Source organism: Scomber scombrus, chromosome 5, assembly GCF_963691925.1.
Source record: "Scomber scombrus chromosome 5, fScoSco1.1, whole genome shotgun sequence".
Classification (NCBI taxonomy): Eukaryota; Metazoa; Chordata; class Actinopteri; order Scombriformes; family Scombridae; genus Scomber; species Scomber scombrus.
In genome coordinates this window covers 21176326-21189064 of record NC_084974.1, presented here as the reverse complement: position 1 = coordinate 21189064, position 12739 = coordinate 21176326, and the positions used below count along the sequence as shown (strand labels likewise).

The following is a 12739-nucleotide window of genomic DNA, read 5'->3' as shown; positions in this document are numbered from 1 at the left end:
TTACTTCATATTTTCCAAGCAGCCAGTCATTGTTCATTTCATTATAGCTTGAAAACATACAGCAATAAATCAGTTGCGCTGAATCTGACTGCGTTACCATACAGTGAAATAAAAGTGATGAAATGCTCACTATAGTAGCATTCCACTTTTAAAGAAGTTTCTGGTCTCTGCGAGTTCATTTCAGTAATGAGCTGAAATTAACAGAATGCAAACATTTCAAAAAGTTGCGTCATATTTTGTAAATAGTCGGCAATAATGTAAAGTACACAAAGTTTGTAGTCCTAAGCCTTAGGTTACACAACACAAGTGTAGTCGGTTTAGGGTGAGTAACAGTCTGAAGAGTAAATACTCCTAATTGCTTATATATATTTGCTCTGTTTCAAGTCATTGAGATCTGCAGAATAATTGCACAGCACGCTTATCACATTCTTTGTCATTTTTAAACACAACCATGAAAAAATATGAAAAAACCCTTCGGTAGAAAAACACACTACCTTGAAGGCAAGCTTGACCTTGCTCTGTGGCTGCCTCCCCACAATGAAGGTGACAATTAGACAGACCACCATGATAATAGAGAGGACAGACACCGACCAGGGTGCGAACCCTCCTTGGACAGCTACAACACTGAAGAAACACACCAAAATACCTGCAGGGGGGGAAAAAAGTCATCAGATATTTTGTGCTGTATTAGTAACCAGATACATTATTCATACAGTTTACTCTGAGCTATTTGTGTGTCTTAGTGTCTCACCAAGTACACTGGCACAAATGCTAACAGCAAAGCCAGAAAGAGGGGACGGTTCTGTATTTGAAGGGAAAAGGAGGTTCTTCATGGTGAAGTGATCCTCTGGCTGCGGTAACATGTCTATTTTCCCTTCATTATAGGACTCGCCAATTTCAGGTTCATCCTGAGTGTTGGCCATCTCGTAGGCTGCACTGGATAGTTCAGGCTGGTACCTTCATACATGGAAAAACAGTCAAAATCAGACATAGAAACTGTGTGACTCCCAAAACTGCTCTGCATTAATGCTGAGGATTCACAAGATTTTTTAAAATCCTAACCACGTTTACACCTATCTGAGTCATTAAAATTATATTTGACCTCAATAAAGTCTCAGTATCTATTCTCATCCTCAAAGACTCCATGATCCTGTACTTGAAATGTTAAAGTTTGACCAAGTGGAAACTGAAAAGGTAGGTTTCTTAAACACTTAAACACATCTGACATGACTCAAGAGCCTCTGACTGACCATTGACTTTTCTCAGTGAGAAGATAGATAGATATGGTGCTATTCACCCTAGTGATCTTCTATTTTGCTGTCAGCCTTAGGCTTGATATATAAAGTGAGAGATAAGGACTACCTGAGGACCAGCACACAGGCAGCCACCAGAGTATAAGCCAGCAAAGTGCCAATAGACATGAGGTCAACCAGGTCCTTCAAGTCAAACAGGAAAGCCATCACCGCTGCAAGACACAGGAGAAAAATACACAATGTTAGCAAGATGATACACTTATTCAAACAAATCCATAAGGTTAACAAAGCACTTCAATGTCTCCAGTCAGTTTATTTGCAGATAAATTCATATTTATAAAACTGTATAATGGTAGCTGTAGAGTAATAGTATACAGCTATTACAGTACAGCTCCATTTATTTACAACCATATGTCATTTTTCTACATCCTCCTTCCACAGTTTAGCAGTGGTACCTTTGGCCTCGTCTCAGCTACCTACCAGACATAAGCCCTGCCACAAAGGTGGAGATGATGGGCGTCTTCCTCTCGCTGACATGTGCCAGAAACGAGAAAAGCAGGCCGTCGCGTGCCATAGAAAAGATAATGCGTGGCAGTGGAAACATGGAGCCAAGGAGACTGAGCCAAGGATGAAGGAAGGAGGAGGAAGAGGAGGAGGAGGTAGAGATTTATAACTTAAAGTAATATTTCAGAACTCAGGTTTTACACAAGGCCTCAACTGCTGCCACGCTCAGCCTGACACACAGGATGTTATACTCAAAATTTTTAGGTGCCAGTTTTTTACATGACTTTTAAAATGTTAAATTTGCAGGACTATCTAAATGCTGTATGTCCATTTTGGTTTTGGTTGAGTGCTTCTGTTGAGGCCATGTGGACCGAGAGTGTCTTTGTTGGGTTCTGACAAGAACCCCAACCAGTGAGTAGGTTATGGTTGTGACCTCACCTGCCACAACACCTGATGCTAGTGTTGCTGTTAAAGGGGTTTTGGTTCGTGGACTGATTTTAGCCAAACATTTGAAGAGCAGGCCATCTTCTGCCATGGCCCAGACCACTCTCGGCATTGGGAACATGGAGCCTAGTAAACTAGTAAGGGAGACAGAGAAAAGCATGCCATGCATGTGAATGCACACAGTTAGAACATTTAACAGGGGACTGGTTTCTGGATAAAGTCACCTTTTAAAAAATGCCCCCCAAAGAACACTGTAATTGCTTTTTAAACAACTACATGTGCAACTTCATATATATATAGAGTGTATAGAGTGCAAGCCAAAACTATGTGGACACCTGAAAATGACAGGCAGTGATTGTTAAACATCTCATTTAGAGCACTGTAACAGCTTCCACTCTTCCGGAAAGGCTTTCCATGAGATGGTTGCTGGGATTTACTGCCACTCAGCCACAATCACAGAGGTCAGTCACTGTTGTTGGCTGATAAGTCTGCATCTTAATTCATCCCAAAGGTGTTGGATCGGGTTGAGGTCAGGGCTCTGTGAATTCCAGTCCAGGTCTTCTACACCAAACTACACCAAATGTCATGATGAAACATAAAATATGATTTTCCTTAACTGGAAGTTAGGACCCCAAGGCATGAAAAACCAGACCAAAAATGCCTAGGTCCACATACTTTTGGCCAAAATAAAGGACAAGCACTGTACATTGCTTAGGATATATTAAATTCAGTAAATATTCTTAGACTTTGTTAAAACATTGTAACAACGCATGCACAAAATAATTAATAGTTATGTCTAATTATGTCCCCATTTTTTAGACTAATTTTTGTCACAAATTTGAAGTTGAATTAAAGGTAACCTGTGGAGTTTTTGATCATTAGTAGCATTTAAATTTGTGGAACCCTGTTTTGTTCGCTCTCCTGCTCAAGCATAGGGAAGTACATCTGCACACACTCTGGAAAAGTAATGTGTAGTTCTGCCAATGGTTTCACATTTTTCCATTGATCTAGAGGTTGTGGTAACGCATCAAGAAACACAGCAATGTGCCAACAAAGGCAATAACAAAGGAGAAGATTGCCATCAAGTAAACATGGTTGTAAAAAATGCAGGTTTCAAACCTGTTTCACAATCGGCTTTTTCAAGCGTTTCATAAAAAAAGGAAATGTATTCAGGACGTTAGACCTCCAGGAAACAAACAAAGGATTTCAGTGACTTACAATATATGTAAACAGAAAAATGTTTGCTCATAAGAAACCTCCACAGGGTACCTTTACATATAACAAATAACTTCAGTTAAATGCACAAAAAAGAAATAACCTTTAAATAAAACAATCTGAAATGGATCGGCTCCAGATTATGTAATCTATTCATGCCATGAAGGGGTTATGAAGACACTTATTTCTTAATACTACAACTAGTTAACCTTAAATATTGAATTAAACAAAAGTGAATAAAATAAATATAAATAATGGGCTGGACATGGACTATTTATTCCTAAAATGTATGCTTAATAATTACAAAGTCCTCTGTGACTTTTTATGCTGAGGGGCAGTAGGAGAGCCTCTTACCTGGTCGACAAGGCACATAAAGAGCCAAGGGCCACTGCGTAAGTGGCTCCCTCCCAGCCCACATACTTAAAGGCCACTGGGAGAGGGCTGTTCTTGTCTAGCATGTAGTAAGGCATCATCACAGTGAGGGCTGCAGACACACCAAAGTATGCCACAAAGCAGATAAGCAGTGATGCCACAATCCCTATAGGAATAGCCCTCTGGGGATTCTTCACTTCTTCTCCTGGATAGGAAACATAAGTGGAGATGTCAGAGGATGGATGTCAGGTATACTGAATATTAGTTCAATGTAGTCCCTCTCACCTGTGGTGGCGATGCAATCAAACCCTACGAAGGCATAAAAACAGGTGGCAGCACCAGAAAGGACTCCAGAAAAGCCAAAAGGCATGAAACCGCCTTCACCAAGACTTTCCTTTTTTGGTAAGGGAGTGGACATACTGGAAGTAAAAGGAAGAAAAGATCTGTTTATTTCTTATATCATTGGGCACATTCAATTTTGGGAATAAGCCCTTCATTTCACCTACTTCAGGCTAGAGTTGCTGGTGCCATTAAGGATTTCTCCAGGGTTCACGTCCCAGTTTTTCAGGTTTCCTTTGATGAAGCCACCGATGACCACAAACAGCAGCACCAGTACATTAATGCAGGTGAACACTTTATTTACTAAGGCTGACTCCTTCACTCCAAATGAAAGCAGACCTGTAAGCAGTTAGAGAGTGTGAAAGATGAAAACTTCTACTGTAAAGAAAAGAAAAAAAGAGATAAAACATGAGAGAGATATCCCGGCTGTCCCTGACCTGTCAAAGTGATTATGATGAAGACAGCAAATATGTCTGGATATTCTGCCAGGAAGCCTGGGGCATTCATGGTCATGTATTGTCTGCAGAACACTTCAATGTGCTTTCCAATCAGCTCATCAAAGGTTGCGCTCCATGCTCTGGCCACACTTGAAGTTCCTGTGGAGGAAAGTATTTATGTAACTGAAAAATATCACGTGTAGCAGCCAGCTCCTTTCCGTCCTCATTTAAAGTATCTCACCGATGATATAAGAGAGGATGAGGTTCCAGCCGGTGATAAAGGCCCACAGCTCTCCAACTGTCACATAACTATAGAGGTAAGCAGAGCCCGTTTTGGGGACACGAGCTCCGAACTCGGCATAGCACAGACCGGCCAGGACAGAGGCGAGGGCAGCAATGAGGAATGAGAGGACGATGGCTGGTCCAGAGCTTTCTCTGGCCACAGCACCAGCCAGCACGTAGACACCAGCACCCAGAGTACTGCCAACACCCAGGGCCACCAGGTCAAATGTGTTGAGGCATCGACAAAAGTGGGAGTCCTCAGCATTACAGTCCACAACCTTAACTCGCAGAAGCTGCTTCCCAATGCCCTTTAATGTCGTCAGAATCATCCTGGCCCTCACTCTGCTCTAGAGAGGATAACTGGCCTGTTGACAAAACAAGACAAGAGTGACAGTGTTGAAATTACTACTATTATATATTATTACTATGCATTTGTAAATTTAAAAAAGAACAAAATCAATGGTATCATTCCAGTTCCATATCAGGCAACCCTTTCCTTGAGCTTCTAACTTTGATTACATGGTTGTTTAATACTAAAAAAAATGGTTACACCATGCTGAAGAATACATCACGTCTTTTTTCTTCTTCTTCTTTTTTTTTTAGAATAAAAGCTTTTTGCCTATTGGCATTTAGAGTAAAGACAATCCAAAATTCCTCTGCTCAATCTACTTGCACTTGCACTGATGGAGGACAGTACTATGATCATCTGGTTGATGTCACCAGACAAAAACAAAAAAAAATGAGAACATGCTCTATTGATGTATTTTGCATCATGATGGGAATCAACATACTGTAATGACAGGCAAACACAATTTAAGGATGTAGACTCTGGATGGGAGATTTTCCAGTTGTTGAAATTCATATTGACTGCCTGTAGAGATCAACATAAGTGGCAGATGACTCCTTTTCATTTTCCCCCTTGATGTCACAAGTAACAAACTGTCACTATTTAAAACCCCTGAATCAGAACACATAAAAACATCACCTTAGATATACAGCTGAGTTTAAAATCTTCACACGAATAACATGCCATTGTATGTGTGATGATTATATATAAAAAGTGCAGGTATGCATACAGCATTTACCAAAAAGGATAATATTAAGTACGGATCTGGTGGTCACAACGCAATCAAAATCATCACATAATTCTTTGCACATCAAAATCCCCATGACAATGATCAACTCAGGGACCTTTTCTGATTAATGAGGCATACAAGTACAAATGTGTTTTTTTTAAACCTAATTGCAACTTATTTAACACAGGAGCCAATAAGAAACAGCTTATATGTGTTCAAATAGGTTACACCATTACACTGAATACTTCATACTATCAGCTATACAGGAACGCAGTATGGTATGCAACAAGCACTGTAGGTTGTGCATTTGCATAAATGTTCAGATCCTGATGAAAATGAACTTTTATAAGAATCGACAAACTATCAACTTCCCATTAACTTTCTCTTTTACTGTGTGAAAAACACATTTTTATCATTCAGACTATTAAACATTCTGTTAATTTGCTTTTGTTAATCTAAACTGCTGACACTCGTTTTGTTGTCCATCATTAAAACGGAGCTCAGATTTGGTTGTTTTTCTGGTAACAATAAGTTTAACAGTTTTGACTGTGTTGGCATCTCTACCTTCATACGCAATGCTGTTGAATGTGCACACTCAGATAGTACATTGCACTTCAACAGCACTGCATTAGCTTTTAGTCTAAATTTATTTACCATAGTATGCAGCACATACTGCGTTCTACATTCTGAATAACTGCTTATTTAATATAACAGTTTATTCTACATACTGCAAATAAAGTTCAAACAATTTGGGTATTATTCACATTTCAATTACTAGAGATGAACCGAAAGGTATTATATTCTTATATTCTTTCACTTTGCTATTTTACTCTAGGTTAAATGTACATTCCATGTCATATGGATGAGCCAACTTGAGATTTAAAATGGTTTTAAGAATGAGAAACTAGTTTTCTCTCATCCAATGGCTTAATGCCAAATTAAGTCACATCAGTCATTTGTTCTTCAGAAACTATAAAAGTTAAATTATGCAATATCAATATTATAAGTCATAGTAATGGACTTAGTACTCACATTTTTCATCTCTCATTGTCTCATATGAAAAAACTAAAAAAAGGTGAACCAAAGCATGATGTTGGCAGTAATTTAATAACAGCCTCAGCTGCCAAACAATTAAAAATAATTATTATCGTGCAGGCCGTGATTTTGGCAGTCCAAGATCCAATTTCAGAACCTCTACTAAAACAGCACAGCAAAGACAGATATATATCTGCCAAACAATGATGACATGTACTCACTTTCACAACACCAAAAGATCCTCTTTCCTCACAGATGTACAGCTATTCTTCTTTCAGTTTATAAATCCACTCCACTGCTGTCTCTGCTCTGAAGTGTAGCTACAGACTCATTTCTCGTCGGCTTTAGATGAATAGAGCTGAGAGAAACATTTACATGGCCTGGTTTGACACGTGACACAGATGCCTCTCAGACACCATTCAGGTGTCTAGCCCTCAAATAGAACAGTGACACATCACATGGCTTGGGGGCTCAAGACACTCAGAGCAGCTGTGACGATAGCTATCCTCCCCCGATACAAGACTGACTCATTCTGGCAGGCTCCACTCTGACATTATAGTCAAGTCATGAATACAAGACCAACAGAAATAAAGACATTTTACATATAATATATACTTGACCAAGACCAAGCTTATAAATGTTGGCTGTATTATGCCTAGTAGTTACATAAGACAACATCATCCACTTGCTTTGTGAATAATATGCAGATGCAAAGAGGTATGTGATATCAGAAGTTCCTGGTATGCAGTATGCCCACAAATACCAGTAACATTCCTCTAAAATGAGACAAGATTCAAGTTTTTTTTTTGCAGAGTTTTGTGTTGTCTGTCTAGGTTATGATGACCTACAGAGCAATACGACATGTAGAAGCCAAAATAACTCTGACTGAATGTGCATTAAGCTATTAAAACACACTGCACACAAACTAAAAGGAAGTCCTGCATGTAAACGTGTACTTTTCACATCAATCACAAATGTGAAGGCAAAGGAGAACATTTGTCACATCGCAGCCCGGGCAAAGGGGGCAAGAACAGTCGTTGGTTCAGAACTCAGCATAGAGCCACAACATGCCCATGATGTGACATGCAGTGGCTGAGCTAAAAAAGGAGTGTGGGCAGGAGAGGGCCCTGCCCACCTCATAGCCAATCACCAAAGTCAACACCTGCTTGTGACACACAGGAGTACGCATGTGAATTTGGAATAGCAGTCAGTCACATGCTCTTCACTACACTATTTGGGACAGCATTTTTTTACCTCTTTCTGCTCTTTTATAGTAGCTGTGACCTTGTTTATATACACGGAGAAGACAGCAGTCACAATGACGCTTCAAACTAAAAATAAATTCCTTCCAAGGAAAGGTGAAGTCAGCAAGGTGCCTTTCAAGTTTTTACCTGAAGCAACATGTAAAACTGTGAAAACAGTATTGGGCAACACAGTGGTAGTGATAACAAATCAGAAAACAATGACTTGGACTGGCGGTCGAATAAGTTACACTGATGCTCCATGCCTCAAGTATCACCACTGAAAGATCCAAATTCAGGTCCCATAAGAAGTACAGCACTGTAATAATTCTACATACTGTACAAGAAAAGTAAAGAAAAGTGTAGAAGAAAAGTAAAATGAATGCAATAGTTATCCCAGAACAATAATGTCAAGTCACGCTTTTTGTGTTTCTTTGTGTTTAGTCAAAATTAAAAAGGGGTTCAAATTTGAAAATAAATGTATGAATACCTTGCACACATACTTTTTTTATATTAAATAAAGATAATGGAAAACAATTGTTTGTTAAATCTAAATTATAAATTTAAACTGGGGGATAATGTAAATCAGGAACCATTTCAATTTTCTTTAAATTAAGTAATTATTTGTCCAATTATAAGTCCACTTAAATACACTATACTGTAGGTGGATACAATATTTAATACTCATCATTCTTTTGTGGTTACACCATTTGATATTTTCAGAAGCATTCTGTCTTACTTTTGGTTAAAAAAAAATGGGTGCAAATGTAATTTCAAATGACATAAAACTACAACTAAATGTACATTTTAACAAACCTGATGCTGCTTTTAAGACAATTTTAAAGATATTTTTGAATTGCTTATCTTGCCAACCTTTATTTGTCACTGACCCATGTATAATGGTGAGGCTGGCATAGACATATTGGTATTTTAGACATACATGGTTATTATCAAACATTCTGTGTGGCTCATACAAAAAAAGTAGTTTCATTAATTCTCTCTATGTAAATTGAGGATAATTATAACAATATATCCTAAAATCATAGTTGACTTTGCAAATCAAGCATTAATCCTGGACCTGCAGCAAATGTTACATCCATTACATGCAACAGACCGACATCTGCAGAACCACCTGTGTCTGGGAAAAACACATTAACCTAAAGATGTGGGTGTACAACGTGATATTCTTCCAACATGAGTTGCGAAAGGCCGCTAACTGCCTTTAATTACAATTTTTCCCGTCTGAATTTAAAAGAAAATGACAGCAGAGAGCTGGTGGTTTCCCAATTGGCATGTGAAGGGTATTTAGCAGCACTACAAAAAGCCCACCTGCTCTCGTGGTGTAACTGGGGATGGAGCAAAAAAAAGTGCCACGTGAGGGCCATCATAAAACAAGAAAGCTTACACAAGTCAAACACACTTTCCTATCCAGGGATTTATGCTATCGTGACACTTGTAGGGCCACGCTGACCTTGCAGCATTAGCGCTACGACCATCACCCCAATCTAACCGACAAGGAACAACAGCTTTCACTGTTTTCTGGGTTTTGGTGAGTAGTTCATACCTTCACAGACAGAAGCCTCAGAATAGGTCTTGAACACGATGGCACTGTTTCTCACCTTTGTGGAAAAGAAACACAAAAATAAATTTAAAGACAGACAATAGAGTCCTTTTTATGAGGCAAGCAGAAAGATTAATGACTACCGTATCTCAATTTCTTAACATTTTAATATATGAACGTAAAACTCAGTGAGGATATATTTGACTCACATGATGGGGAGTGTGAGGTGAACACATTGAGGCATTACACAGCGTGCATTTTGCACACCCGTGCATTTTTAAAATCAGAGGGAAAACTGTATTTAATTATATAACACCAAATTACATTATCTGTTTAAATCTTTGGGTAATAAAACAATCACATTTTTAAAACTAATGACTGTCATTAAATATAGTATGAGGGGCTAAATACACACACACACAGTGCAGCCAATAATAGTAACATCCATGATGTAAACTGTGAGATGTTGACACCCGGGTTTAAAGCCAGGTGCAGTGTCAAAAACAGTCCCCCTGTTAAAGCTCAGCTGACATGACCTTGCAGGCTTCTGACTAATTCACTGTTTACATTATGTACTTTCACTCTGTTGTTAACTCTGTGACTCTGTGTAAAATCTTTAATGTGTCACAGTGACACCAAATAGAACATCACCACAATAACTTTAATCCCCAAAACATTTCGGGTAGGTATTCCAGAGACCTATCTTTACTTGTGTGTGTCCCTGATTTGTAGGAACAGTCCTACTAAGTCTGAGATAAAGTATTAGACTCCTGACTGGTTCTGTGTCAGTAAAATGCTGCTAACAATGAAACAAATAACACATTCACATTTATTTGGAAGGTGATCACACACTGCTGTTTAAGATGATTGATTGACTTCATTTCAGGACATTTTCAGATCTAAATTGTTTAAGATGTATCTTTATCACACATCACAAGTGGAATTAAAACATGTTCCCCCCCCAATTAAGATACATAATTCTAATACACCTGCAATTTGCACAATGTTTCATGGAGGCTTGTGGCATTTGGGACGGCACATAGCCTAATTCAAGCTATTGTTCAACAGACATCAGCCAAACAAACCTGATACGATCGGTATGTAAATTTATTTAAAGGTATTCTGATATTATCGCTCATAACGACTGTTACAATCTAAAACAATCTTATTTTGAGTACATAGCCTAGTAGTTTGGCTTAGTTTAGTTTCAGATGATTAATAAGTAAATAATTATTATTTTACATACACAAAATAATTTTCAAATGTTCAAAAACATTTTAAAAAATGAGCAAAAAGTGCATTTGTATGAAGTTATCGTAAATTTATTTGAACAGTCACGTCAAATGTAACTAGATATAGGCTGCTGCTCAGTTTCACGTTATAGCCTAACATTACAGGGTAGAAAACGTGTGTTTGGTCATAGTCTTCATCAACTACACACAGATGTGATCCTTTTTGAGTAGTTTGAGCCAAGTTATTAAAATCATGTTACACATGGTACTTGTTAACACTTAATCAAAAATGTGTAAAGTATTTCCTTTTACAGTGGGTTGAGTCTAGTTCACCCATACCACGGGTGGAAATGACACTCCTGAAAAGATTTGGCGCTATAAAAGGCAATGTTTCTCCCAACGCTCACAGCGCAGTCTTTCAATGCTGCCAACATCCGCACAAAACTGCTTCTACTTGACTGTACTGCGGTTTATCAATAATGAAGGTCTCTGTTCGGCACACGCAACTTTTCTGACTGCTGCTATGAAGAAAAGTACACAGTAGCCTCTCTCAGCACTCTCAATCAGCCTCAGGTTATATTACATCAGCCGGATGGCTCCTTTCAGACCATGTGGACTGCTTCCTTGTAGCTACTGCAGAATACACCCCCCCCCCTCTCCATTAATAAAAGCTACACAAACATAAATGTAACACTCAGGAGAAATAAAGAGAAATAGGCTAACTTCAATTTCAAATAAAAACTTGAAGCATCTTACCTTAAGAAATAAGAAAAAAGTTTCAGCCTCTTTCAATTATCCCGACTACAGTCACACGAAACGCTTTCATCAGCCTTTAACTTCTCCCAGATGGTTTAGTGGGAAGGTCTCGTACACGCACGCGCGCGCGCGCGCACACACACACACACACACACACACACACACACACACACACACACACACACACACACACACACACACACACACGCACAAGGACTTCCAGCCCAGACACGGACATCGGGAAGTCCACCCAGCTGTCTTTGACTCCACCCCCATTGTTACAGGATATCAAATGATCATTACTCCTATTCTGCAAAGACTATCTGCAACCATTAGATGGCGTTCTTTCCAAGCAAATGCCCCTCTAGCACCTACTGTAGATACCTTTGAGGCATCCTGGATAGTGATCAGAAACAGTAACACACACCCTGGGTTGTCTTCTTAATTTTAGATTTGGCTCTATCACTATGCATATGTTGACATCTTGGCCTGCTGCTGCTGCTCATTCCTGTCATCGTGGCATACAAGCAGTCACATCACCACGACACAGGGTGATGATGGATTGCTTGGAAAGTTGCAAAAGCCTCAGTGAGGAGAAACAAAGCTGTTACGCTCTGTTCTCTGAGTTGTACTGCTGTGCCTGCGGAGTGATAGGCTACCATGTCGTGATCCTCTTATTTCAGCTTGATTCTTGTTACATAGGCCCAAAATCTACACCAGGATTTGGGATTATAAACATAAAGTGATCCAATAGTCAAAACAGAACAGACGGCCCAGCATTAAAAGAGGAAGGCAGACCAGTCATGACTAAGCTCCATAGAGGATGGAGAGATTCCTTTCAACCGGATCGGTACTTTTTAGGCACTGCTGAATAGCTGCATTTTGCAGCGATGTAGAAAGATTGTTCGATATCCGGGCAGCTTCATGATTCCCTCCTTTGCTTTGACTATTACTACTACATCATTTATCAAAGTTTACTAAGACATAATTGG

The 12739-nt window shown here is 39.1% G+C and overlaps 1 protein-coding gene across 2 annotated transcripts in view; it reads right to left on the bottom strand.

Annotated features, from left to right (window-relative positions):
* Positions 1-11828, bottom strand: part of LOC133980475 (high affinity cationic amino acid transporter 1-like) — a 15296-nt gene extending 3468 nt beyond the window's left edge. Inside the window, exons 1-11 of one of the 2 annotated variants that reach the window (XM_062419211.1) lie at positions 11748-11828; positions 9763-9817; positions 4806-5211; positions 4565-4723; positions 4295-4466; positions 4074-4207; positions 3771-3993; positions 2196-2335; positions 1363-1465; positions 752-957; positions 495-646 (exon numbers count right to left, since the gene is read on the bottom strand). In XM_062419211.1, the coding sequence (XP_062275195.1) occupies positions 495-646; positions 752-957; positions 1363-1465; positions 2196-2335; positions 3771-3993; positions 4074-4207; positions 4295-4466; positions 4565-4723; positions 4806-5175 (1659 nt within the window). In that variant the 5' untranslated portion in view covers positions 5176-5211; positions 9763-9817; positions 11748-11828. The remainder of the gene's footprint in view (positions 1-494; positions 647-751; positions 958-1362; positions 1466-2195; positions 2336-3770; positions 3994-4073; positions 4208-4294; positions 4467-4564; positions 4724-4805; positions 5212-9762; positions 9818-11747) is intronic. The other variant, XM_062419212.1, reaches the window with a different exon arrangement.
* Positions 11829-12739: the final 911 nt, after the last annotated feature.